The sequence below is a fragment of the Ochotona princeps genome, chromosome 4, assembly GCF_030435755.1.
Source record: "Ochotona princeps isolate mOchPri1 chromosome 4, mOchPri1.hap1, whole genome shotgun sequence".
NCBI classification, from domain to species: Eukaryota; Metazoa; Chordata; class Mammalia; order Lagomorpha; family Ochotonidae; genus Ochotona; species Ochotona princeps.
Genome location: NC_080835.1, coordinates 47177569 through 47203903, shown reverse-complemented (window position 1 = coordinate 47203903; position 26335 = coordinate 47177569). Strand labels below are relative to the sequence as shown.

The 26335-nt window shown below is 40.1% G+C and overlaps 1 protein-coding gene across 1 annotated transcript; it reads right to left on the bottom strand.

The window, feature by feature from the left end:
- Positions 1–676: 676 nt before the first annotated feature.
- TMEM41B (transmembrane protein 41B) lies at positions 677–26335 on the bottom strand. Its single transcript, XM_004593797.3, has 7 exons — positions 26027–26335; positions 19848–19965; positions 14500–14628; positions 7751–7844; positions 7028–7132; positions 3484–3622; positions 677–2395 (listed from the first exon to the last, which is right to left on the bottom strand). The coding sequence occupies exons 1-7, from the start codon at positions 26136–26138 to the stop codon at positions 2226–2228; spliced, it is 867 nt and encodes a 288-aa protein (XP_004593854.2). The 5' UTR covers positions 26139–26335; the 3' UTR covers positions 677–2225.

The following is a 26335-nucleotide window of genomic DNA, read 5'->3' as shown; positions in this document are numbered from 1 at the left end:
TTGGGAGATGCACCAAGTAAATCGTTGGACTTAAACCCCAGGCACAAGGAAAATCACAAAATATGCAGTCCAACCTTGACGTGCATGTAACAGAACAGGGCCTCTGTGGTGATCAGGACCAGATGAACAGGGGGACATGGAAGCCAGCTAGCTCATTTAGACACTGTTAGAGCATGGGAGGCACAACATGCTGGAACACTCTCCTGGCCAAGCTTTGTAGCAAGTGGCTGGATCTGTGGATGCACTAAGATGGACTTTCTCAGCCAATACACTTTGGAGAGATTTTTTTCAACCCTGAGCAATGAAATCAGTAACTTCTCAGAATGATCAAGACAACTCAAGTCATGCTCTTGGAACACTCTTCCCTCCATCAGGGTCTCTAAAGCAGCACAGCACTGACTGACCTTCCCCCATCCCTGGGGCGTGGATACAGTCTAACAGCGAGGAGCAGCCCTTCCCTTTGCCCCCCTGCAGACGCTCCACATCTCCACCCTCCCCACTCTAACTGGAAGCCCACATAGGCTTGCATCCCTCTTAGCTAAGTAAACAATGGTAAAAATTAAAAATTACAAAATAAATTGGGAGCTACAGTTTTCTAACAGGAAAAAAAGTAAAAGGAAAAAACTTACAATAAGAACAGAGAAAATATAACACATGTACACATGAGCACCAAGGCTTCTGTTGAATTCAAGTTCTTTTATTTTAAAAGGCTCATAAAAATTGACTCCGTTATCTTTTATGCAGGTGTATTTAGTGAATTCTGCTCAAGAAGATTGTGTTGTAGGTTTATTTGCAAAAATAACGATAACTTTATCACTCAGTCTCTGGCCAGTAAGAAAAAATCTTACTAAAAGTAACAATAAATAATTTCACAAAGAGGCCAGGCGGCATAAGAATACTATATTAATCAATATATTTTCTTTGTATTTACAATAAATTCATTTGTTAATACTGTGATAGAAAAAAATAAAGAATTAATCCACATTATGAAACAAGCTTTGAGGATGATTATGTCTCTCACAACAAAACATACAAGGGCTTATCACACAGGTGAACTATTTTTCAACATGACAACAGTCTTGGAGTGGAGCTAAAACCAACAGAGAGTAGTTCAGGTTGTCTATGTTCTAGAACCAAGGAATCAAAGACATGAACACTAACCAAGTAACAAAAAGTGGTTTCATTTTTCTAGAACAATTTAAGTATAGTAGTTCCCATGTGAGAGGTTAATTTTACTTTGTAAGTTAGAAAAAAAGTAAAAATATTGAGAAACTGCATTAATCAAAAACAGCCCCAAACTAAAAAGCCAGAAACAGGACATTTTCATAGATATATCATGCATTTAAAAGAATAGTTACATAATACATTCCTTATTGAGAAAACTAATAAATAAATGAGGTAAATTTTAGTCATTAGAAGAAACTGAGTCTAGTCACTCTATCTCCAGACGTAAGAGAATCTAATGTCTTAAAAACTGCATTCACTGAGTGTTTGCTTTTTGGATCCCCTTCTTTAATAGTGAAGGGGCATCATAATAAAATATTATCTGAGTGTATGAATTATCAACAATTACGATAGCGTTAACATATAATCCATATTTCGTATATGCACAGTGGAAATACCATAAAAGCTAGAAAAAATAATGAAAATGGACTGAACAGAATTTCAAATTTTAGACTAAGGCATGATAAAAATCTAGAACAAAAACTGTTATAAACTATGTAACTTCTTAGCTTTTCCATATTCAATGGTTAGCTAAAATGCAATCGCTAAATAAATCTATTACCTCAAAGGAACAAAGAGGAAGAAAAATGTAAATCTCTTACTCTATTACTTACGTAGTTTATTTGCTGAAAGAAGGCTAATATTACCAAGAACTACAATGCTATTTATAAAATCTAGAATATGGTATGAGACAGAAAAGATACTAACTGAATATTTTCTACCACATTACTATTACTTATACCTATCTTTAGTACCATAATTAAGATGTTTGCCATAACTCTTCACAGCAATTTTTAGAGTACATCAATGTTATTTTATACTTTCTTCTTTCCCTTGCCACTTCAACCTATTCTTTTAAACTGGTACAAAATTTTATTTTACAAATTATTTGTTTCAGTTACTGAAGCGGTGATTCAAAACATAAATGGATGCACCTGCCAATCCTGAGATGATGATGATGATGACAGAAAAATGAAAAACATGATGATGATGATTTTTTTTTACTCAAATTTCTGCTTTAGTTTTTTTTGGAAGATGGCTGGTAAAATAGAAAGGACAGCCAGGATCATCAGAATAAATACTGAGTTCCATGAAACAGCTTCTCCCGCTGTTGTAAGCTGGTACAATGTTGTTCCTGCCTTAATGGCTACAAAAGAAGGAGGTGCAACACCTAAAAAGAAAAACAAAAAACCACACTGTAAAAACACACAAAATGTCAGAAGAAGCTAAAATTTTCTGTGTGCACGAAATTTCTAAGAATATGACTACAGGTATTTCCATTTTGGAAAAAAGTCATGAGAATTTAAAGCTTTTAAAGTTTATTTCCATAAAAGGAATTCAACCTTTTATAATCATCATTTTGTGCTAAGAGTTTAAAAATGATTTCTCTTTAAAAATCCAAGAGAAGCATTCAGAGAAGAACTTTACAATGTTTATCAATAATCATAAAAACCATATTCTGTGATCTAGTAATTTCAACTGTAGGAAACAGCAATTATGAACAAAGATGTAGTTTTAAGGATAATTATTAATCTGTCAAATTTTAAAGTAAAAATAAACAATTGTGATTATGCTTTTCAAAAAGATCTGTTTTCACAAGTGCTAAGACAAATTTTAATTGATATTCAATACATAAAAAATCTGCTCATTCTGTTAGTATTTAAACAATTCAAGGAAAGAAAGCAGAACATTCTTGCTAAAGAGCTACAAAAATTCACAAAATAAATAAATCTTCATGTCTATTGATGAATTTCAAAACATGGTATCACTTCAATGAAACTATAGTATTCGTTATTCTTAATTCTGGATATTTCTGCTAATATCCACAATAAATGTTACATAAGCATTTTTTGCTTAAATTTTAAAAACGGTATCAATTCTCTACTGAAAATTAAAGTCAATATTTCAACCCTCAATTTGATGACAAAGAAAAAGACAATTTAAAATAAAAAACAGCTTGATATTTTCTCCTCTCAGAGAGGTACTGAGGAAGAAAAAGAAGTTACTCAAAGTCCTACTAAATGCTGCTATTAAAAACAGTATTTAGTAGAAAGTGTTGTTCTTCAAAGAGGTAAGACAAAAGCAGCTACATCTACACAATCCAACAAACACTGCTGAGCACCTATTCACACGCCAGGCCTTGTGTCCGAGACTTCTACGCAGTGCTGGATGTCTGGACACAACACTGAATCTGGCGCAGCAGAAACCTTCCGACACAGACACAACAAGCTCAAACACAGTGTGAACCACAGGTCTTACCGAGGAAAGTGCCAATAAAAAAAACTTTCAATGGTACATTTATCACAGGAGATGTAATATTAATAAACCAATTTGGCAGGAATGGCGTTATTCTCAAAAATATAATGTAGTTAATGAGATGGTCTCTGTGACGCTCCACCTGTCATAAGAAAGAAAAGGATTAGCATCATCAAAAGTAAATATTGAACTTTCTTAATATCAAATATTACATTTCCAGTTCAAACTCTTGATACTTCAGGGAATTCATTCAATGAGTCCGATCAACCGAATCATGCACAATCATCATATTCTATAATTAAAATGCCAAAATTATAACTAGGATCAAAGTTTAATTTAGTCTCTACTTTGTAATAAGCTATTATCACATGAACAAATCTAATCCTGAATTTTAAGTTTTAGAAAGAGGTCAATGTTGTGACACAGCCGGAACACTGCCACCTGTAAGGCAGGAACTGCATTTCAGATCACCTGCTTCCAATACAGCTTTCTGCTAACGTGCCCTGAAAAGCAGTGGAAGGCAGCCCACAGGCTTCAGTTCCTGTCACCCACACGGGAGACCAGGGTAAAGACCCTGCTCCTAGCTTCAGCCTGACTTGACCCCAGCTATTGGTTACTTGAGTAAACCAGCAGATGAAAGAGCTCTCTCCTTGCTTCTCTTTCTCTGTTAGTCTGCTTTTCAAATGAATAAATAAAATTTTTAAAATTTTCAGATAAATATTTTTTAATTTTTATTGGAAAGTCAGATATACAGAGAGGAGGAGAGACAGAGAAGCTCTTCCACCCACTGGTTCACCCCCCAAGTAGCTGCAATGTCTGGAGCTGAGCCAATCCAAAGCCAAGCACTCAAGAGCCTTTTACCAGCCCGGCGGCGTGGCCTAGCGGCTAAAGTCCTCGCCTTGAACGCCCCGGGATCCCATATGGGCGCCGGTTCTAATCCCGGCAGCTCCACTTCCCATCCAGCTCCCTGATTGTGGCCTGGGAAAGCAGTTGAGGACGGCCCAAACCTTTGGGACCCTGCACCCACGTGGGAGACCCGGAAGAAGTTCCTGGTTCCCGGCTTCGGATCAGCATAGCACCGGCAGTTGCGGCTCACTTGGAGAGTGAATGATCGGACAGAAGATCTTCCTCTCTGTCTCTCCTCCTCTCTGTATATCTGACTTTGTAATAAAAAATAAATAAATCTTAAACAAACAAAAAAGGAGCCTTTTACGGGTCTCCTACATGGGTTCAGCATCCCAAGGTTTTTGGCTGTCCTTGACTGCTTTCCCAGGGAGCTGGGAGGGAAGTGGAGCAGCCAGAATACGAACCGGCATCCATATGGGATCCGGGTACATGCAAAGTGAGGACTTTAGCTACTAGGCTACCGTGCCAAGCCCTCAGATAAATCCTTTCTAAGGATTTTTATTTATTTACTTGAAAGTCACAGTTACAGAGAAGGAGGTCTTTCAATCACTAGTTTACTCCCCAGATGGCTGAAATGGTAGGGTTTGAGTATGTGTGGGTGTGGGGGGCCCAGTCATTCAAATATTTCATGATATCAACATAAACACTGCATGCATGAACTCATTCATTATTGACCAACGAGGTTAAACAAGGATATAGAAAGATTGATCTAAGGAAATAAAGTACTGATTAGTTTATGCTTCCTTTCAATAGCTGATTGAGTTCACTTGGAAAAAAAGAAAGCTATTCCGAAGAAAAAACTTACAGGCAAAACTACTCATCCAGGATCTAAGCAGTACAAAGCGAAAAGGATTATGCCAGAAGTCTAGAAATCAGAGATTCCTTGCTTTGATTTTAGGGCATAAAACTTAATTTTCTAATCTGTACAACACAGGAGTAAAACAGATGATCCTAACTTCCTGTGAAATTCAAGTCTGCTTCTTCTTATTCTTTATAGAAACAAGATTCTCTGAGCAATTTAGGATAGTCCTTTGTGTACAGTACTTCTCAAAACTATCTATATATTTGAAACACAAAGTTATGAGGGATATTTTCCATCCACTGGTTGACTCCCCAGATGGCCACAATGGCCAGCCAACGCCAGGAGTCAGAAGTTTCAGCTCCTGCATGGGGTATAACAGCCCAAGGAATAGGGCCATCTGTTGTTTTCTCAGGTGCATTAGCAGGAAACTGAACTGGAAGTGAAACAGTAAGGACTCAAACTAGCACCCAAATAAGAAGCAGGCACTGCAGCTGGCAGCTTAACCAGCTTTGCCACAGCACTGATTCCACTATAGTATTGCTTTTATCTTCCATTGTCAGTCCTGCTGAGATAGTGATTAGGTCACAATTGTTTTCAATGATAAAATACATTAGAGGAGCTGGCTGACAGAGGTTTTCCTGTGACCCATGGACAACATGCAGCACCAAAAAAATATGCAAGGTATCTAACCATACCAATGCCTCTATATCAACACTGTGACTTCTCTAAATTTTTTCCTGTTTTTTAATGATTTATTTTATTGAAAGGCAATTATATACCACTCGAGTGCTCATTTGCTGCTTTCCAAGCACATTAGCAAACAGAAGTGGAAAAGCCCAAACTCAAACTGGCACACATACAGGATGCCAGCATTGCAGGTAATAGACTAACTCGCTGCACTACAACAGGTTCAAATTCTCTGATTAAATTTATACTGTAGGGGACCAGCACCCCATATGAAATCCCAGCGCCAATATGGAATCCCAGTGGATGCGAGGCAAGGACTTTAGTCACTAGGCTACCATGCTGGGCCCTGTAGATGGTTCTCTAACCCATTTATACCACAATGTCAGCCTTGCATCCACCGGGATTCCATATGGGTGTCAGTTCATATTCCGGCTGTTCCATTTTCCTTCCAGCTCCCTGCCTGTGGCCTGGGAAACCAGTCGTCAAGGACGGCCCAAAGCCTTGGAACCCTGCACCCATGTTGGAGACTCTAACAGTCTCCTGGCTCCTGATCAACTCAGCACTGACCATTGTGGCCACTTGGGGAGTGAACCAGTGGATGGAGGGTCTTTCTTTCTCCCCTTCTTTCTGTAAATCTGTCATTCCAATAAAAATAAATAAATCTAAGGAAAAAAAAGCCATCTGTAATACTGGAATCCCATAAGGTCATGATCACCAATTCAAGTCCTGGTTGCTCCTCTTCCAATCCAACTCCCTGCTGGCTCACCTGGGAAAGCGGCACCCACATGAGAGAACCACATGAAGCTCCTGGTTCCAGGTTGGCACTGCGGTGTAGAGGGGCAAGTTAACACTTGGGATGTTGGCATCCCATGCTAGAATGCTGCTTTTTATTTGAGTCCCGGCTACTCTGTTTGGGATCCAGATTCCTGTTAATGCAGCTCTGAAGACAGAAAATGGTACCAGTAGTTGGGCTCCTGCCATTCACGTGGGAGATGGAGATGACATTCCTGGCTCATGCCTTGGGCCTGGAACAGACCTGAGTGTTGCGGGCATTCAGGAATGTGAACCATTGGATGGAAGATTTCTTGGTTTCTTCCTCTCTTTCAAATAAACAAATCTTAAAAAAAGGAAAAGAAGAAAAGACATGCTTACCTGCTGTGACCATTTCACTGCTTTCTCTGTTAGGTATTTGTACACAACTGGCCTCCCAACTAAATAGGAGAGCATATAGCAAAATGAGGCACCAAGTCCAGAACACTGGAAAATAACAAGAGGACACAAGCATTTTATACTTTGCCAAGCTACTCACAGAAACATTCACCCACAGAAAAGCTGCACATTTCCCTCTTCTGGGGATAGGATGATAACTCTTGTATAGAGATCAACAATCCATTTGATCTAGTCCTTTCCTAGAACAAGTTGAAACTCATAAGATTACTTAAAATTGGCAACCTTGATTGTAGCCAAGCAATTAATGTTAGCCTTCAATCTAAGAATAAAAGCTCCTAAGACAAATTTTCACCCAATTGCTAGGCTTAAAAATACAACTCCCAGCTCTAGGACTTAATTTACTATGCCCAACAATACTATTGGATGATCTGAATTATAAAACACTTGAGCTTAGCCAAAAGGCTGAGAAGCAATTTAAATTACAAAACAAAACAGGAAAAAGGCTAAAACAGACCACAACAATGCAATCAGGCTGACAATACCTCTGTTCTAGAAAATCACCCATACTGTAGACCTCCTTACAGAGGGACTTAACAGGTATCTTATGGACATTAACTGAGCCAAAACAGCTAGGATGCCATCCATCATCCTCATGACTTAAAGATACTTTTTTTCCAATTTACCGATTTCTACTTATATACTTACCAAACAAACAAGAAATAAGGCTAGAGGAAAGGGATAAAGGAACCCTGAGAGTATACTGAGAAATATTGAACCTGGAATAGCAAACGTCTGCAAGCTGTTAACTTTTAAGTTAAGGACTAAAACATAATTAATGGAATTTTAAAAAGACAAATCCAACATTTTGGAAAAAAAAATTATACATACAGAAACCATTACATTGAATAGATTGTATCCACATTTCTATACAAGTTGACTATTCCTTATCTGAAATATTTGAGGAAAGAAGTATTTGCAGACTTTTTCGATTTTGAAATATTTGGATCACATACACAATGAGATATCTTGGGGATAGGACTTAAGCCTAAGTATAAAATTCATTTATGCCTTTAAAAAAACAAAAGATTTATTTATTTTTATTGCAAAGTCAGATATACACAGAGGAGGAGAGACCGAGAGGAAGATCTTCCATCCGTTGATTAACTCTCCAAATGACTGCAACAGCCAGTGTTGTGCCGATTCAAAACCACGAGCCAGGAGTTCCTCCAGGTCTCCCACGTGGGTGCAGGGTCCCAAGGCTTTGGGCCATTCTTGACTGCTTTCCCAGGCCACAGAGAGCTGTATGGAAGTGGAGTCACTGGGACTAGAACCGGTGCCCATATGGGATCCCGGCACATGCAAGGTGAAGATTATAGCCACTAGGCTCTCACACCACGCCCCTGTTATTTTTTAATAGCTATGCTACTGGGTATAAAGTTGCTTTATAGCGTTAAGTTACTATTTCTTTTGACATTGTCATATACTTACTTAAATCTAAAGTCAAACCACAAAATATTGAACAGAGGCTGACTTTTATCCTTATTACATTCTTTTTTTCATACTCATTAGTTCTTACATATTTCTTTACCTTTGAAAAAAGTGCAACAAAAAGTACATACTCACAATTCTTACACAATACAGCATACTTATCTACTATTCTGCACAGCAGTATCCTGAGTTAATTCCTAACAGTGTATATATACTTCTCCCCCTTTTTAACAGCTATATACAATTCCGGTGTTTGAAGTTACTACATTTGATTCAACTAGTCCACCATTAATTGACATGTCAGTGTAAATATCTCCATTTGAATATTTAATATTATGTCCTAGAAAAGGTGATTTTTTTTTTTTTTTGTGAACCTGAAACATAGTACTCCACTAGGCCACAAAAACAAAGTCAAAGATAATAAGACTGGCATAAAATTGACAATTGTTGAGGGTGATGACTACACAGAAGTTCACTATTGAACTTTTCTACATATGTGCAGGCTTTATATATTCTAAGATTTATAAATTTTTTTTTTACCTTAAGATATCTGAAGAAAAGTTATAGGACCGACATTGCTCAACAGTAAAACCTCCGTCTACGACAACCGCATTCAAGATGGGCACCCATTAGTATCCAATAGTGTCCTGTTTCCAATCCAGCAGTGGAAAACGGTCTAAGTGTGTGAGGTGTGAGCCCCTGCCAGTCGTGTGGGAGACCAGAAGTTCCTGGCTCTGGCCTGGAGCAGTGCTGGTCATTGTAGCTAATGGGGGACTGCACCCTAGATGGAAGATCTCACTCTTCTATAACTGCGACTTTCAAATATGTATTTTTTTTTCTCATTCTAAAACAAAAGTTATTTAAGACGAACCCAGAGTAGCAAAGAAACAACAAAAACACATATATAGTTATCCTCTGCTTAACGTTCTCAGTGAGGTCCCAGCACAGTGGCCTAGTGGCTAAAGTCCTCGACTTGAATGTGCTGGCATCTTATATGGGTGCTGGTTTGTATCCTGGCAGCTCCACTTCCCATCCAGCTCCCTGCTTGCGGCCTGGGAAAGCAGTCAAGGATGGGACCCTGCACCCATGTGGGAGACCTGCAGGAATATCCTGGCTCCTGGCTTCAGATTGGTGGAGCACTGGCTGCTGTGGTCACTTGGGGAGTGAATCATCAGACAGAAGATCTTCCTTTCAGTCTCTCCTCTCTGTATATCTGACTTTCCAATAATAAAAACAAAATAAATATTTTAAAAAATAAAGTTCTCAGTGAGGACCCGGCGTGATGGATCAGTGGCTAAATCTTTGCCTTGCACAAATCAGGATTCCATATGGGCATCAATTCATGCCCTGGGAAGGCAGTGGAGGATGGTCCAAAGCCTTGAGACCCTGCATCTGCGTGGGAGACCCTGAAAAAGCTCTTGGCTCCTGGCTTCAGATTCACTCAGTTCTGTCCATTGTGGTCATTTAGGTAGTGACGGAAGACCTCTCTGTTTTTCCTTCTCTCTCACTCTGTAAATCTGCTCTTCCAAATAAATAAATAAACCTTAAAAAATAAAATTTGATATACTGAGCTAAACCACAAGATGGCTACTCTGCTTCCAATTTATATTCCTGCTAATGAACCTGGAAAGCAGCAGCTAATGGGCCAAGTACTTGTGTCTTTGCTACCCATGTAGGGGACATAGATGGAGTTCTGTGCCCCTGGAGCCTTGACTGTTGTGGGCACCTGGGGAATGAACCAGTTTTGGGGATATCTGTCTCTGTTGTTCAAGAAAATAAATCTTTTTTTCAAACTCTTTTCTATTCCCCAACTATTAAAAAAACTGATTAGATGATTTACTGCTAGGGTTAAATGGAAACATTAAAAGTAATCTATACATAAACTTGGAAATTAGGCATTACTGAAAAAGGTGTTTGTGTCGCACTGGTCAATTCAGTGGTGACTAGCCATAATCAGCATCTGACACCGAAATGTTCAATGACTCAGGTCTGATAATACCACAATTCAAAGACTTGACATGAAAAAAGGCAAAATATCTCATAAATCTTATGCTGATTATATGTAGAAATAAAATTTTTTGATACATGGATTCAAATAAAACATAACACTAATTTTTTTTTCCGGTATTCAATTTTACTTTTTCTCTTGTGCCAATCAGAAATTTAAAAAGCAAGTCAGGGACAGTGGGGAGCGCTGACACTGTGCTGCAGTGGATAAAGCTGCTATCTGTGACATGTCACTATATCTTTCATGGTTCTTATCCCAGATGTTCCACTTCTGATACCGCTCCCTGCTAACGCCCTGGGAAAAGCAACAAAAGACGGCCCAAATTTTTAGGTCCTGCCACCCATGTGGGAGATTTAAATGGAGCTCTTGGCTTCCCTCTAGCCCAGCCTTGTCTATTGCTACCATTTGAGGACTGAACCGGTAGATGGAAAGATTACTACCTCTCAGAATCTCTCTGCAGCTCTTTCAAAATAAAAATAAAGTGTTTTTAAGGAATAACTAAAATGATATAATCAAATGTGAGGCAGGCTTTGGTATAGCAGTTAAGACACTCATGTCTCACATCAGAGTACCCAGAATTAATATTCAGCTCTGGTTAATCCACAACCTGGGAGAAATAGTGACAGCCAAGTAACTAGAATCCAACACCAAAGAAATTCGAGAAACCAACCAGCAGATAGAAGTTCCGTCTCTACCACTAAAATAGAAAAATAAAAACCCTCAGAAATAAACAAACAAAAAGGAAGATAACGGGCCCGGCGGCGTGGCCTAGCGGCTAAAGTCCTCGCCTTGAAAGCCCCGGGATCCCATATGGGCGCCGGTTCTAATCCCGGCAGCTCCACTTCCCATCCAGCTACCTGCTTGTGGCCTGGGAGAGCGGTTGAGGACGGCCCAATGCATTGGGACACTGCACCCGCATGGGAGACCCGGAAGAGGATCCAGGTTCCCGGCTTCGGATCGGTGCATCGGCCAGTTGCGGCTCACTTGGGGAGTGAATCATCGGACGGAAGATCTTCCTCTCTGTCTCTCCTCCTCTGTGTATATCTGGCTGTAATAAAATGAATAAATCTTTAAAAAAAAAAAAAAAAAAAAAAAAAAGAAAGATGATAACAACAAAAAATAGACCAAAAAAAAAAAATCTTAGAAATTTAAATGTAGTCAAGATTGCACTTGTATTAATCAGCCCTGAACAAGCAAAAATAAAACTTTGCTCTAGGGCTTGGCACAATAGCCTAGTAGCTAAATCCTCACCTTGTATCTCCCAGGATCCCTATGGGTCCTGGTTCTAATCCCAGCAGCCCCGCTTTCCATCCAGCTCCCCGCTTGTGGACTAGGAAAGCAGTTAAGGACGGCCCAAAGCCTTGCAGTCCTGGACCCATGTGGGAGACAAAGAAAAAGCTCCTGGCTTTGGATCGGCTTTGGCTCTGGAAGTTGCAGCCACTTGATGAGTGAAGATCTTTCTTTCTGTATTTCCTTCTATCAATCTGACTTTCCAAAACAACAAACAAAAGCACAACTTTGCTCTATGCCCTAAGATAAATCTTTCCCTACTGTTCACTGAGCTTAAAAGCACCATTTTTTACATTCAGAGCCTAAGACTCAAATGTGTAAATAAAGAGAAATTCTGGACTTAACATGGCATTAAACATGGTCTAAACCTGGTGTGTACTCACCATAATATTAACAGTAACACCATGAAAAATATGAATTGACAATATTAAATGATGATTTAACATTTAATGCATTTTGTAATAAAAACCCCAATCTTACAGTCAACTCACCTTTTGCAGAGTACTGTTGATTTTTTAAGATCTTTTTTTTTTAAAGATTTATTTATTTTATTACAAAGTCAGATATACAGAGGGGAGGAGAGACAGAGAGGAAGATCTTCTGTCTGATGATTCACTCCCCAAGTGAGCGCAACGGCCGGTGCTGTGCCAATCCACATATGGATCCAGGTGAGGATTTTTAGCCACTGGCTATCATGCCAAGCCTCCAGAGTACTATTTGGGGTGTGTGTGTGTGTGTGTGCAATGCACACGAAATTCTGGCACTTAGACGGTGGAGGATTAACCAACCGAGTCATTGCTCTGGGCCCAACAGATTACTGTTTTCTACAATACAGACTTCAGGCTACAACACTGTCCAATGGAAAACCAATACTCAGTTACATAACTGAAGGGCTGAATTAGTGGATCTCCTTTAAATTCCTCTGAAAACTATGGAACAAACTGAGCGAAACGATGACTTTCAAAGTAAATGGAAATTCCATGCTTTGTTCACAAAATGATCCTAAAACCTCATAAAAGACATACAATAAAGATCAATCAGTTTTATTTCTTACTTGGAAAAAATATTGCAGCTTATTATTAAACTATATAAAGGCAAAATCATCTATACACCTAACACTAAAGGATTTCACACCTAGGTGACAAATGGAATTAATAAGGATGGTAGTGGGCCAAGTGCAGTGGCCTAATGACTAAAGTCCTCACCTTGCATGCCCACGATCCCATATGAACACAGGTTCTAATCCCGGCAGCTCTGCTTCCCATCCAGCTCCCTGCTTGTGGCCTAGGAAAGCTGTCAAGGACAGCTCAAAGCCTTGGGACCCTGCACCCGCATGGGAGACCCAGAGGAGGCTCCTGATTGGCATAACTCCAACCGCTGCAGCCACTTGGGCAGAGAATTATCAAAAGGAATATCTTCCTCTCTGTCTCTCCTCCTCTCTATACATACCTCACTTTCCAATAAAAATAATTCTTAACAAAAAAAAAGACAGTAGCTACAGCTTGTTTGAAACACAATATATACAACTGAATTACTAATAGCTGCTCCACATAGCCTGTCATAAAAATATGCACCCATTATTTTGCACCCAACTGTTTCCAGAGATAATTAGGAAGCATTAAGTACCCACATAATTCACACCACCTCAACACAAATGCATCCTCACCACGCCAGCAAAGAGTGTGCATTAGCACCAAAATGTTTTGCAAATATTCTTGTTGCTAAGCTACATATGTTGGAAGAAATGTCCCTGATGTATACTCGAGGCATTTGCTTAAGGCGATTAAATAGAGAACGAGATATATAATATTTAATCTAACAAAATTTTTTTGAAAAAGAGAATATATTCAATTTTACAGCAGGTTATATTTGAAAACCCCATCAATCCAAAAGAAACTCAAGAAATAAAAAAAAGCAGATACAACAAACTTGAGAAAATTAACAAAGTAACTAATCTACCTTTTAAAATTACTTTCATAAACATCAGGATGTAACATCTTTCATTAGTCAAAATTTGAAATACAGGTTAGATAAGAATAAAAGATAAAATTCAGAAATAAAATTTAAAAGCCACAAATTAAAACTGATCACTAATAACAAGGGTGTTTAGAAATAGGTACAAGGAATGAAGGTATTTTCCTGACTAAGCAAAATATAACATGTTTCCATAAAAGACATATATTTGTAGATACATATATACAAAAAAATTCATTAAAAAAACATTTATTCCTTTGAATGACAAATTATTCTCTTAGGAAATTTTACAAAGGCAACTAAAAAATCAACAAAGGAGATGTAAACACAAAAACAAAAGACTGCAATGAAACCATACGTACAAACTCAAGGGAACACTCAAAACATGATTTGGTGACTATTAACTCTGAGTAAGTAAATTAAAGTAATCCATTACATAAGAAAATGATACCTTGAATAATACAGAGGAAAAGAAAACGTTAACCAAAGTAAACAGAATACAAAAGCACTGATTATGAATACTCAGAAATAAAAATAACTGAGTTAAGGAGATAGAGAAACTGAAAATGTTTTTTCATTTTAATTTTCAGTATTTTATTGAATACTATTACATTATATTAATAACTTTTAAAGGAAAAAGTTATGTATAATTGAATAGCAAACCTCTTCTTAAACAAAATTAGAAAAAGGATACAAAATATATGTAGCAAAATAAGCTACAAGTACTTGTACATAAAAGGTGTCCTTATATTTGGATAAAACTTTTCCTAGAGCCTTGGCATCATCCATATCTCTGGGAACCTTCATATTCACTCTTTCTTCTCTAAAAAAATAAAAATAAAAAACTTTAAAAGACAGAATTTTGCCAAGCCAATATCTAAGTCAATTTCAACACATGAAGTTTTATCCAAAATGATTTGATGCCTCGATTTACACTAACTTCAAATCAGCAATTTTTAAGTACAAAGGTCTAGAAATCATGTTTTTTAATGTTCTCATGTAATATTATGAAATATGTAATCTGTACACAAAAGTTAAGGATGACACAAACTAAGGTTAAACATTTGCTCCAACACTAACTTAAAATTTAAATTAAATATAAGATATGCTACAGCTGTTAGCAGATTAAAAATAAATTTAGTATCATTTTGGGTAATCCTCATGACAAGCTAAAGTCAATCATCACTGACAAGAGAAATTAGGAAAGAATTTTGAAGAATTAATACTTCACACTTCATCTGAAATACCCCATCTCAAAGTTCAGAAATGGTAAAAACACTCTTCTGTTTCCACTATTTGCACTCAGTTTGCTGTTTGGAATTACTTTCTAATTTTTTGAAGCTTTAATCTCATTTGCATTTAATGTGTATTTCGCTCATTTATTTATATGAAACAATTGACTATGTAGAACCATGGCTTTACGTCCAGTTAAAATACCTGTTACTAAAATGATTTCTCATTTATAAATTTCAAATGCTTGCAATACGTATTTGGTGTAGCACTGTTTGGGACATCAACAACCCACATGAGTGCCTAGTTTCAATCCAAGTTCCATTTCTTTTTTAGTACTTTTTTTTTTTTTTTAACTTTAGAATTACAAAAGACAGGCAGAGAAAGAGAGAGCTTTTCCAACTACTAGCTCATTCCCTAGACGGCCACATGTGTGCTGGGCCAGAAAAAAGCCAGGAGCTAGAAGCATCTTCCTGGTCTCTCACATGGGTGACAGGGGCTCAAGCATTTGGGTCATTTTCTGCTTCTTTTCCCAAGTTATTAGCAGGGAGATGGATTGGAAGTGGAGCAACTGGGACTTGAGCCAGCATCCATAATGGATACCAGTGTCACAGGTGGCAGCTTTATCTGCTACGAAACAGGGTCAGTACCCCAACTGCACTTCTAATTCCAGCTTCCAGCTAATGTGCCTTCTGGGAGCTGCAGCAGGTTCTGACTAGAAGCTAGATCAGGAACCTAGATCAGTTTGTCTCAGGCCTGTCTCAGGCCTGGCCAATGCAGGAACTTGCAAAGTGAAACAGCAAATAAGATCTCCTTCTTTCCTACATGTTTTCATTTATTTTATTTTTGTTTTTACTTGACAGGCAGATTTACAGAAGGAAGGAGAAACAAGAGAGAAATAACTTCCATCAGTTGGTTCATTTCCCAAATGGCCACAACAGCTTGAGATGAGCCATTCAAGCCTAGGAGTCAGGAGCTTCCTCCAGATCTCTCACATGGGTGCAGAGGCCCAAGGCTTTGAGCCATCCTCTACCTCTTTTTCAGGCCATAGGCAAGGGAGCTGGATAAGAAGTGGAGCAGCCAAGACACACAAACCAATTCCCAAATGGGATGCTGGCGTTTCATGGTAGAGGAGTACCCACTGGGTCATAGTGCCAGCCCTCAGACACATTAGCAGGGACTAGATCAGAAGTGGCACAGCCAGGATTCAAACCAGTTCTCCCATAGGATGCTAGTGTTGCTAGCAATGGCTTATACAACCGCAAGTATGCAATTACCAGTGCCCACAGTAATATTAATATAAAATTCCATAATATTAAAGGGATTTTCCATTGATCTAAGAACTAAAAATATTAAAATAAGTGTAGCTATAAATTTTGAAGTATAAAAAACTTGTGAATGAAAGGAAGGAGGAAGCATGAACTTTTTGGTACTTTGAACTACCCACAGGAAACAATGACAGGAAAAATCTGGGTGAATGGAGAGTTACGGTCAAGGATGGCAGTCAATGATTGAGAGGGTTGCCTAACCTTTGGATTCATGAAATAGACAGCATTTCAGAACTATCCAAACCACTTGGTCAGAGCCCTCAGAACATGCACTACAGCAGGACCCTGGGTTGATATTGGGTGGCAGTTCCCCATTCCTTGGTACTGGGACATTTGGGAGACTGGATGGGGCTCCCCCCTTTATCTCTTGTCTTCCCCCAGAGACAAGAAAAAATGGAGAATTAGGAAACAATGATTTCACCCATTTTCCTCAACCCTCAATCCTAATCACTCTGGACAACATGTAATCATCATCAAAAAAGAAAGAAAAGAAATTTAAAAATTTTTTAAAAATCATATTTCAAGTACCCAGTACTACATCAAGTTGGCCCAGATTGAAAACACCATTCCTTTACATAGTTCTTTAACTTATGATTAGACAAGGACAGTCTTACTGTGCCAAACAGTATCTGGGTAACATAACTTCTCAAAACATGTTTTCATTTTCATAAACTTAAATAAATTTTGACAGACAAAACATTTTTTTAAAATTTGGCAGCAAACCCTGATCCACACTTACGAACTTTTTACAGTCTGTTATCATGCACACTGCCACTATGCACCTTTCTTGCAGATATACTGTCTTTGCTTATGGGACAGATGCTGCCCAGGCCGTGGGGGAAGGACACAATATATATTCCATGCTATCTTTCCAGGATGGAAAATTCTAAGTTCTTATCAAATACTGTTTGTCAAGATTTTTACTTAGAAATAGCAGACATGAGCAAGATATACAGTATTTACTGGCCAATTTCACTGTGAAAAAATACCTATTCAGAGCTGACAGATGTGGGAGTGAAACTAGATGAATAAGAGGGGCAAACAAACTTTTATCACAAGCAAAAGTAAAACGGAGAAAACAAGAAAAAAAAGTATGTTTCATTCAAAATGTTGATCAATACAAGTACATTACACAATGTTGGTCTGGCATAGTAGCCTAACTGTGGTTAAAGTCCCTGACTTGCATGCCTCGGGGTCCCATATGAGTGCTCGTTCATAAATCAGCAGCTCTGCTTCCCATCCAGCTCCCTGCTTGTGACCTGGGAAAACAGTAGAGAATGGCCCAAAGCCTTGGAACCCTGCACACCCACGTGGGAGACTGGCTCCTGGTTTCGGACAGGCACAGCTCCAGCCATTGCCATCCCTTGGGCAGTGAACCATCGGATGGAAAACCTTCCTTTCTGTCTCTCTTCCTCAGTGTATATCTGACTTTCCAATAAAAATAAATAAATCTTTTTTAAAAAGTCTATTATAAAATGTAAACCCACTATAGACACTACAGCCATTAAAAAAGCTGGACTCTATGTTTGGCATACGCTTGCAATGGGGGAATCTCAACTGAACTTGAGCTGTGGTTATGCAACAAGGTGGAGGAATCCACCATGGTGGGAGGGTATGGGGAGGGGGGGGGAGAACCCAAGTATCTATGTAACTGTGTCACATAATACAATGTAATTAATGAAGTTAAATAATAAATAATTAAAAAAAAAAAAAAAGAAAGGAAACTAATAAAATTCCAAGGTGCTCTGGGGTGGTTGTTTTATTCTGATCGGTGGTAGATTGCACTATTGACCAAATGTCAGGCATGGAGCAATACAATGATTGAATAAAAGTGTGTACATAATCGGAGCAGAGAACTTTGCCAGGACCAGCTTTGTCGTCTTTTACATAATACTAAAGGAAATTCTTTTTTTTTTTTTTTTTTTTTGGTCTCTCTGAGTGCAAATAAATTTTTTTTACCTTTCACAAAAAAAAAAAAAGCACAACAAAATAGAAATTAACAGAAAATATTTATTATTTCATGAACCTATAACTTAGTTTGGATGTCTTTCAGTTGGGGGAGGGGGCCTGGCACAGTAGCCTAGTGGCTAAAGTCCTTGCATGTGCCGGGATCCTATATGAGCGCTGGTTCTAATCCCAGCTGTTCCATTTCCCTTCCAGCTCTCTGCCTGTAGCCTGGGAAAGCAGTTGAGGATAACTTGAAGCCCTGGGACCCTGCACACAACTGGGAGACCCAGAAGAGGCTCCTTGTCCCTGGCTTTGGATCAGCTCAGCTCCGGCCATTGTGGCCGCTGGGGGAATGAACCACCAGATGGAAGATCTTTCTCTCTGTAAATATGCCTTTTCCAGTGAAAAACAAATCATGGCCCAGCGTGGCAGCATAGCAGCTAAAGTCCTCACTTTGCATGTGCCAGGATCTCATATGGGCACCAGTTCTAATCCCAGCTACCCCGCTTCCCATCCAGCTCCCTGGGAAAGCAGCAGAGGATGGCCCAAAGCCTTGGCACAGCACCAGTCATTGCAATCACTTGGGGAGTGACTCATCGGATGGAACATCTTCCTCTCTGTCTCTCCTCCTCTCTTTATATCTGAATTTGCAAAAATAAAACAAATCTCAAAAAAAAAAATCAATCATTAAAGAAAAAAGTCCTTAAAAAGACTGAGATACAGAGTCATGAATAAAATGTGTTTTTACATTATACTTGTATTTTAAAAATTTTTTGAAAGCTATTAGCAAAATAAGGCTTGAGCTAGGAAGATTATAAGTTTTTTTTTTTAATTAAAAAAAATTTTGTATATTTTATTTCTGATGACATTTACATAGTTGAACATGGTGGGAAGAGTTAAGGGTTAAGGAAAGTGGATGAGACCTTTGTTTCCATATGCTGTTTTTTCCTTCCTGTATCTGGGGGAAGGGGGGAGATAAGGGGAGAAGCTACACCCAGCCTCCCAACCGCCTGGGGTGGGGAACAGCCAACAAAGGTCATTCCAGGGTCCCCAATGAGGGGCATTGGAGCAAGTCTTTTCTGTGGCAGGCAAAATGCTCTCATCCTGTAGCAGAGTGCCTGGCTCTATTCTAAGACATACTAAGAAAGGCGCCAGGACTTGAGTCCCAGAGACACTCAGAGGGGAGACCTGGATTAAGATCCCAGCTCCTGACGCTGGCATGGACCAGGTATGGTTGTTGCTGGCACTGGAGGTGTATCCAGTGGAATGGGAGACCTCTGCCTGCCTATCTTCAAATACAATCATATATACATGCATACATACACACACACACACACGCGCGCAATTGTTTAAAAATCAAGAGGCAATTGTAAAAAGAAGTATTTAAGAAACAGCATTGATAAGGGAAAAACACGCAAGAATTGATGTATAATTACTGCATCCATTCTGGTGCTAAATGCACCTGTGAATTTTAACCTTTAGTCTGCTTTTGTAATAAACATCAAGACAATTTCAGTTCCTATTTGGATGTACTTACTCACTAAGTTGTGGAAAATTTTTGTATACCAAAAACATAACAAAAGCTGCACATAAGAAAATGGACACCAATATAAGGAGTGACATTCTTGCTGACCCAGCTTCAGCACTGGCTTTTTCTGAAAGGAAAAAAAAAGAATACAATTAAAATGAAGGAAGAAAGTACTGCAAGTCTGTAAATACCAACAAGCCACTGGTGATGTTCACTTACCACCCATGCCAGAGCACATATTTTGAGTCTTGGCTACTCTGCTTCCATCCAGCCTCCTGCTAACATATACAATGGGAAGCAGCCCATGACAGCTCAGGCACTTGGGTGGCTCCCACCCACTCAGGAGACTGAGATGGCGCTCCTGGCGCTCTTAGCCTGGCCCAGTCCTAGCCAGTAGGGCATGTAGGAAATGAACTAGCAAATGGAAGATCTCTGCATCTCAGTCTTTCAAATAAAATAATAAAAAAAAAAATTAAGAAAATGCTTTCCTTCCCAAGAACTATGCATACATCTACCCCAAAAATTATAATTTAAAAATTTTGGGGGACTCTTGCGGTGGCCTAGCAGCTAAGGTCCTTGCCTTGAACGCACCGGGAGCACATATGGGCGCCGGTTCTAATCCCGGCAGCCCCACTCCCCATCCAGCTCCCTGCTTTTGGCCTGGGAAAGCAGTCGAGGACAGCCCAAAGCTTTGGAACCCTGTACCCATGTGGGAGACCTGGAGGAAGTTTCTGGATCCTGGCTTCAGATCAGCGCAGCTCCAGCCACTGCGGCTCACTTGGGGAGTGAATCATCGGACGGAAGATCTTCCTCACTGTCTCTCCTCCTCTCTGTATATCTGCCTTTCCAATAAAAATAAATCTTTAAAAACAAAACAAAACAAAATTTTTGATACTTATTTTTCTTGAAAAGGCAGATTTACAGAGAGAAGGAGGGACAGAAAGAATGATCTTCCACCTACTGGTTCACTCTCCAACTGGCTGAAACGACCCGAGCTGAGCCGATCCAAAGCCAGGAGCCAGGAGTTTCCTCCGGGTCTCCCACATGTGTGCAGGGTCACAAGGCTTTAGCTTATCCTATACTGCTTTCCCAGGCCACAAGCAGGAATCTGGAAGGGACATCTATTTATTAGTATTATTATTATTATTTAAGTAAATAGATCCTGGGGTCCCATCCCAGCATGACTGAGTCAAAATCTGTATTTTAACAAATTATCAAGGTAATCTGCACACGTCTTAGAGCTTGTGAACCAGGTTGCCATGGTAGCCTAGCGGCAAAAGTCCTCGCCTTGCACTTGCCAAGATCCCATTTGGGAGCCAGTTCTAACTGGAAATCACACATCCCATCCAACTCCCTGCTTGTGAAATGGGAAAGCAGTCAAGGACGGCCCAAAGCCTTGGGACCCTGCATCTGTGTCAGAGACCCTGAAGAAGCTCCAGGCTCCTGACTTTTGGTCAGCACAGCTCCAGTCGTTGTGGCAACTTGGTCAGTGAATCATTAGACAGAAGATCTTCCTGTCTCTCCTCCTCTCTGTATATCTGACGTTCCAATAAAAGTAAATAAATCTTAAAAAAAAAAAAAAAAAAAGCTTGTGAACCACTCTGCCTAAGTAAGCAAATAGTAAGTAAGCAAATAGAAGCCCAAAACAGAATTTTGTATTTTTTGAACATTCTGTAAAGGGACAGGTGTTTAGATACTAAAGTATCTGAGTCTGATTCCTGAACACAGCTCCTGACTCAGCTTCCTGCCAAGGCAGATTATGAGAAGTAATGATAGCAAGTGACGGGGTTCCTAATACCCACTTGGGAATCCCAGGTTGCATTCTTGACTCCCAGCTTTTGCCCAGCTAAACTCTGGGTAGTCAACAGGTGGACAGGCACACTGGTGTGCTTGTATGTTCTCTCTGTCATCCGGGAATGTTTGGAATGCCAAAATTACCTTAACCTTGTCCCTGTGCAGAAAGTCAACACCCACCACATTGAGTACCCTGTGCTATTTGTCGCAGGAAGGCACAAACCGAGGAGCTGCTGCCTTTTCCCATTCCCCAAGACTATGATATACAAAAGCCCAGTGCTGTAGAAACTGAGTGGCCATTCCCTCAAGCGCTCACCCCTGCACAAGGAAGTGGTCCCCCGCTGTCTCCAGCCAGGAAGCAGTCCGGCAGACTCTTTGACTAAAATAAAACCCCCCCTCTCAATCACTTCTGAACCTAACAATAAAATATATAATAATCAAGCATCAAATTAAAAATTATTTTTAATTCTAAGGAACCTAATAGTGTGAAGTATTATCTCCATTGCACTTTAATACTCATTTACAGACAACTTATAATTTCTATTGATACACAAATTACTTAGGTTAATGCTCTAATATACTAAACATAACTTATACTCATTCATTAAAACACATTCTATAACAATGACCAAGTTCCTCTATTGAAAAACCAAACATAAAAGTTATCTTTTTGAATATTCTATGATCTGGGCATATCATTCATCAGCCTAGGTTCCCAGCCAGTCACTATCATTCTAACTTCATTATCTTTCCTCTTAGCCTCAAAAAAGTATCTATGCACATCATACTACTGGGAAGGAATGGGATCATAACCCAAAAGGTGGCTTCGGTGGTAGACACTGTACTATAGGGTAAGGTTGCTGCCTGCAGTGCCAGCATCTGACATGACCTGGATACCAGTACAAAACTCACCTGCTCTACTTTTTTTTTAACAGACAAGATAACCTTTTCTCACTCATATATATATATATATATATATACACATATATATATAATATATATATATTCAAGTTTTTTTTTTTTTTTATTGGAAGACAGATCTACAGAGAGAAGGAAAGACAGAGAAAAATCTTCTAGCTATTGGTTCACTCCCCAAGTAGCCACAACAACCAGAGCTGAACCAATCTAAAGCCAGGAACCAGGAGCTTCCCCCTGGTCTCCCACACAAGTGCAGGGTCCCAAGGCTTTGGGCCGTCCTCAACTACTTTCCCAGTCCACAAGCAGGGAATTGAATGGGAAGTGGGGCTGCTGGGATTAGAACCGGCAACCATATGGGACCCTGGCACATCAAGGTGAGGACTTTAGCCACTAGGCCACCGCGCCAGGCCCAATCTTTCATACTGTTTTAAAACTTCTTTTTTTTTTAAAGGCTTACCTATTTTTCTTTGAAAGTAAGGTTTACGAGAGAAAGAGAAGTCATCTACCTCTTGGCCCACTTTAAACACATAACCTGAGAGTGATTTTATATATTTTCAGTGCACCTGTGTTTTCAATAAAGCTGGTAATGTGCAGTCAGGTGTCAGAACTTTGTGTTGTGGCATTGCATCAATACTCACAAAGTTTTGGATTTTGAAAAGGATTGAATTTCATACTACAGATGCTCAACCTATATTGTTCTTCTCTTTATAAATAAATCAATTCTAAGAATCATTCAGGAAGAGGGTATTAAACAACATTTAACTGAAGTGCAAAACACTACCCTGGCTTTTTTGCTGAGAATTTCTAATTGCAAGCTGTAAACAGCCAGATGAAGGAACATATAGACAAATGAACAAAATTAACATACAAAAATTAACATTTTAATATTTATATTCTTCAATCTACAATTAAGCAAACCTTACCAACAGCCATAAGACAAAAAAAAAAAAAAAAAAACTGACAAAAACATCCCCCTGAATTAGTGATATTCAGTTTTTGAGGATCTTCTTGCACACAAACTGGTAAATATGGAGGTCTGGGCAGTATGATTCAACACTCCTTCTCAAGTACAACAGATTACAACAAAATTCATTTAGAGCACTTTTTTTTTTAATTGTTTAATTTGGAAGAGAGAAACAGAGATCTCCCCTGGGCTGTTTCAATCCCCCAGAGTCCGTAATATTCGCGGCTGAACCAGGCCAAAGCCAAGAGCTGGGAACCAAATCTGAGTCTTCCACACGTGTAACAGGAACATGAGTACTGGAGCCAACCGCTGCCGCCCAGGGACAAATTAGCAGGAAACAGACACAGAAGACAGACGCTGTGATGTGGGATACAGACTTCCCAGACAGCAGCGTAACTACTGAGCCCAACAGCTCCATCACAAGTCCTAACCTTGAAGTATATGGGGAGTAAGGCAGAGAGCATCACTACGCTCCTGTCGCTATGTGCAAAATATGACATATTGCCACATAATATAAGTAAAACAATTTTTTCAAAATGACTGTTCCTGAAATTTTTTTTTAAAGATTTCTTTATATTTTTATTGGAAAGTCAGATTTACAGAGTGAGGGAGAGAAAGATCTTCCAGCCTCTGGTTCACTCCCCAAGTGGCTGCAATGGACAGAACTGAGCTAATCTGAAGCCAGGAGCTTCTTCCTGTCTCTCACATGCAGGGTCCCAAAACTTTGGGCCTGGGAAAGCAAAAGAGGATGAACCAAAAGAAGCTCCTGGCTCCTGATTGGCTTAGCTCCAGCCACTGAAGCCAACTGGGGAGCGAACCAGTAGAAGAAAGATATCTGTATTTCTCCATCTCTCTGCAAATCTGCCTTTCCAATAAAAATAAATAAATCATTTAAAAAAGAAGTGGATGAGCCAGGACATGAACCAGAGACCATAAGGGATACTGGCAATATAAGCAGAGGATTAGCCTACTATGCCACCATGCCAATCCTCATTCCTAATCTTTCATTAAAGTACATTTACCAGACACAAGGGACATGACAGCCAGCTCATCTAGGCCAGCAGAGGACTTCAAGTGCCTCATCAGAGGATGGAAAGCTGAACAGGTTGGACAACTCTCCTGAACAAGCTTTATAGCAAGTGTCTGGGTCTGTGGATGCACACTGAGGTAGAATTGGTCAGCCAACAGAGCTTGGAAAGATTTTCTCAACCCTGGAGCAAGGAAACCAACAACTTCTGAGAACTATCAAAACCACTCAAGTAACACCCTCTACTCATTCTTCCCCATAACAGGGTCTCTAAGTTGACATTAAATGACTGTCCCTTCAAGCGCTGCTGTAGTTTGACAGCAAGGAATGATCTCCTCTACCCTCATTTAACCTCCCAGCAGATCAGAATAAAAAAAAAAAAAAAAAAAAGATCCAGGTCAGCATGGTAACATAGCAGCTAAAGTCCTCATCTTGCATGTGCTGGGATCCCATAAGGGCGAACCCGCTTCCCATCCAGCTCCTTGCTTGTGGCCTGGGAAAGCAGTCGAGACAGCCCAAGGCCTTCGGTTCCTGCACCCATGTGGGAGATCTAGAAGAGGCTCCTGGCTCCTGGCTTTAGACTGGCTCAGCTCCAGCCGTTGGCAGTCAGTTGGGGAGTGAATCACCAGATGGAAGATCTCCCTCTCTGTCTCTCTGTATATCTGCCTTTCCAATAAAAACAAATTTTCAAAAAAAGTAATTAAAAAAGAAAAGATCTGAAAGATCTGTAGACCCACCTTCCTCTACAGCTCAACCCTCTTTACCCTAACAGGAAGCCCACATGGGCATACTTCCTTCTCAACTATGTAAACTATATTAAAATAAAAAAAAATTAAATGAGATAAAAAAGAATGTGATCTCAGCTGTAACAGTGATAATACTTACTGATCCCTTCTTTCATAAGTCCAGCATTATTTTCATTCCTTTATCTTAATCAATTTATTTACCTTATGCACCAATCTAGTAAGTAAAAAATTATTATCCCCATTTTACAGCCCAGGCACTGAGCATTTCAAAGCTAACAAGTGCAAGGTCACACTAAATGGTAGCGCCTGCATGGACTTAAACCCGGGAGCTCTTATCATCTGGGAAGTGGTACCTACTAGTAAAATGCCGCTTGTGAACTGTGCGCTAACCAATTCAAGCTGTATACTCCCTGAGCCTGTTTCTTCGCCGGTTAACAACAACAACAAAAACAACGCAGTGAGTGCTAAGGGGCCTTCCAGCTCTCCCGAGCATCACAAGACAGTGTCATCCCTCGTTTTTACTGAAATCATCTAAAACATGTCACGGCCGGGTCCGGCCCTGTGTGGGGGGACCCCAGCCCACTCACTCCCCGTGCTCCAGAACCCGCGGGCGTCGGCCAGCCCCCACTGTCCTCACGAGCCCACCAGACCAGCAGAGGAGACCTGTCCTCTCCGAGGCCCCTCCCCGCACAATGCAACCCCTGGGTCAGCCTCGGTTCTGGCGCTCGAGTCCACTCACCCTTCAGGTGGTCTCCGCTGCCGGGCCCTCGCGTCCCCGCCGCCCCATCTCGCACGGGGGCCGTGGACAACGCCCCCGTCTGCGGTCGTTCCACAACTCTACCCTTCGGCATGGCCACCACAAGGCAAGGAGGCGAGAGCCGGGTAATGCCGCGTCCCCTTAACAATGAAACTGCGCCGCCGGAGCGTCCGACGCGGAGCTGCCGCGGCCGAGCCCCTTCCCGCGCGGTCTCGTCAGCTGACACAACCTCTCCCGGCGCACCGCGACCCAGCGGAGACGCGCAGCCTGACTAGGCCCCGCCCCGCGCCA

Bases quoted from the DNA above. Each gene is read 5' to 3' on its own strand.
- TMEM41B (XM_004593797.3), bottom strand. From the start codon at position 26,138: ATGCCGAAGGGTAGAGTTGTGGAACGACCGCAGACGGGGGCGTTGTCC. The intron at 14,629-19,847 runs GTAAGTACATCC...TTATTTTTTTAG, and splicing joins AATTTTCCACAACTTAGTGA to AGAAGAAAGAGTGAATATGA. The intron at 7,133-7,750 runs GTAAGTATATAA...GTTATTTTCCAG, and splicing joins CCTTATTTCTTGTTTGTTTG to TGTTCTGGACTTGGTGCCTC.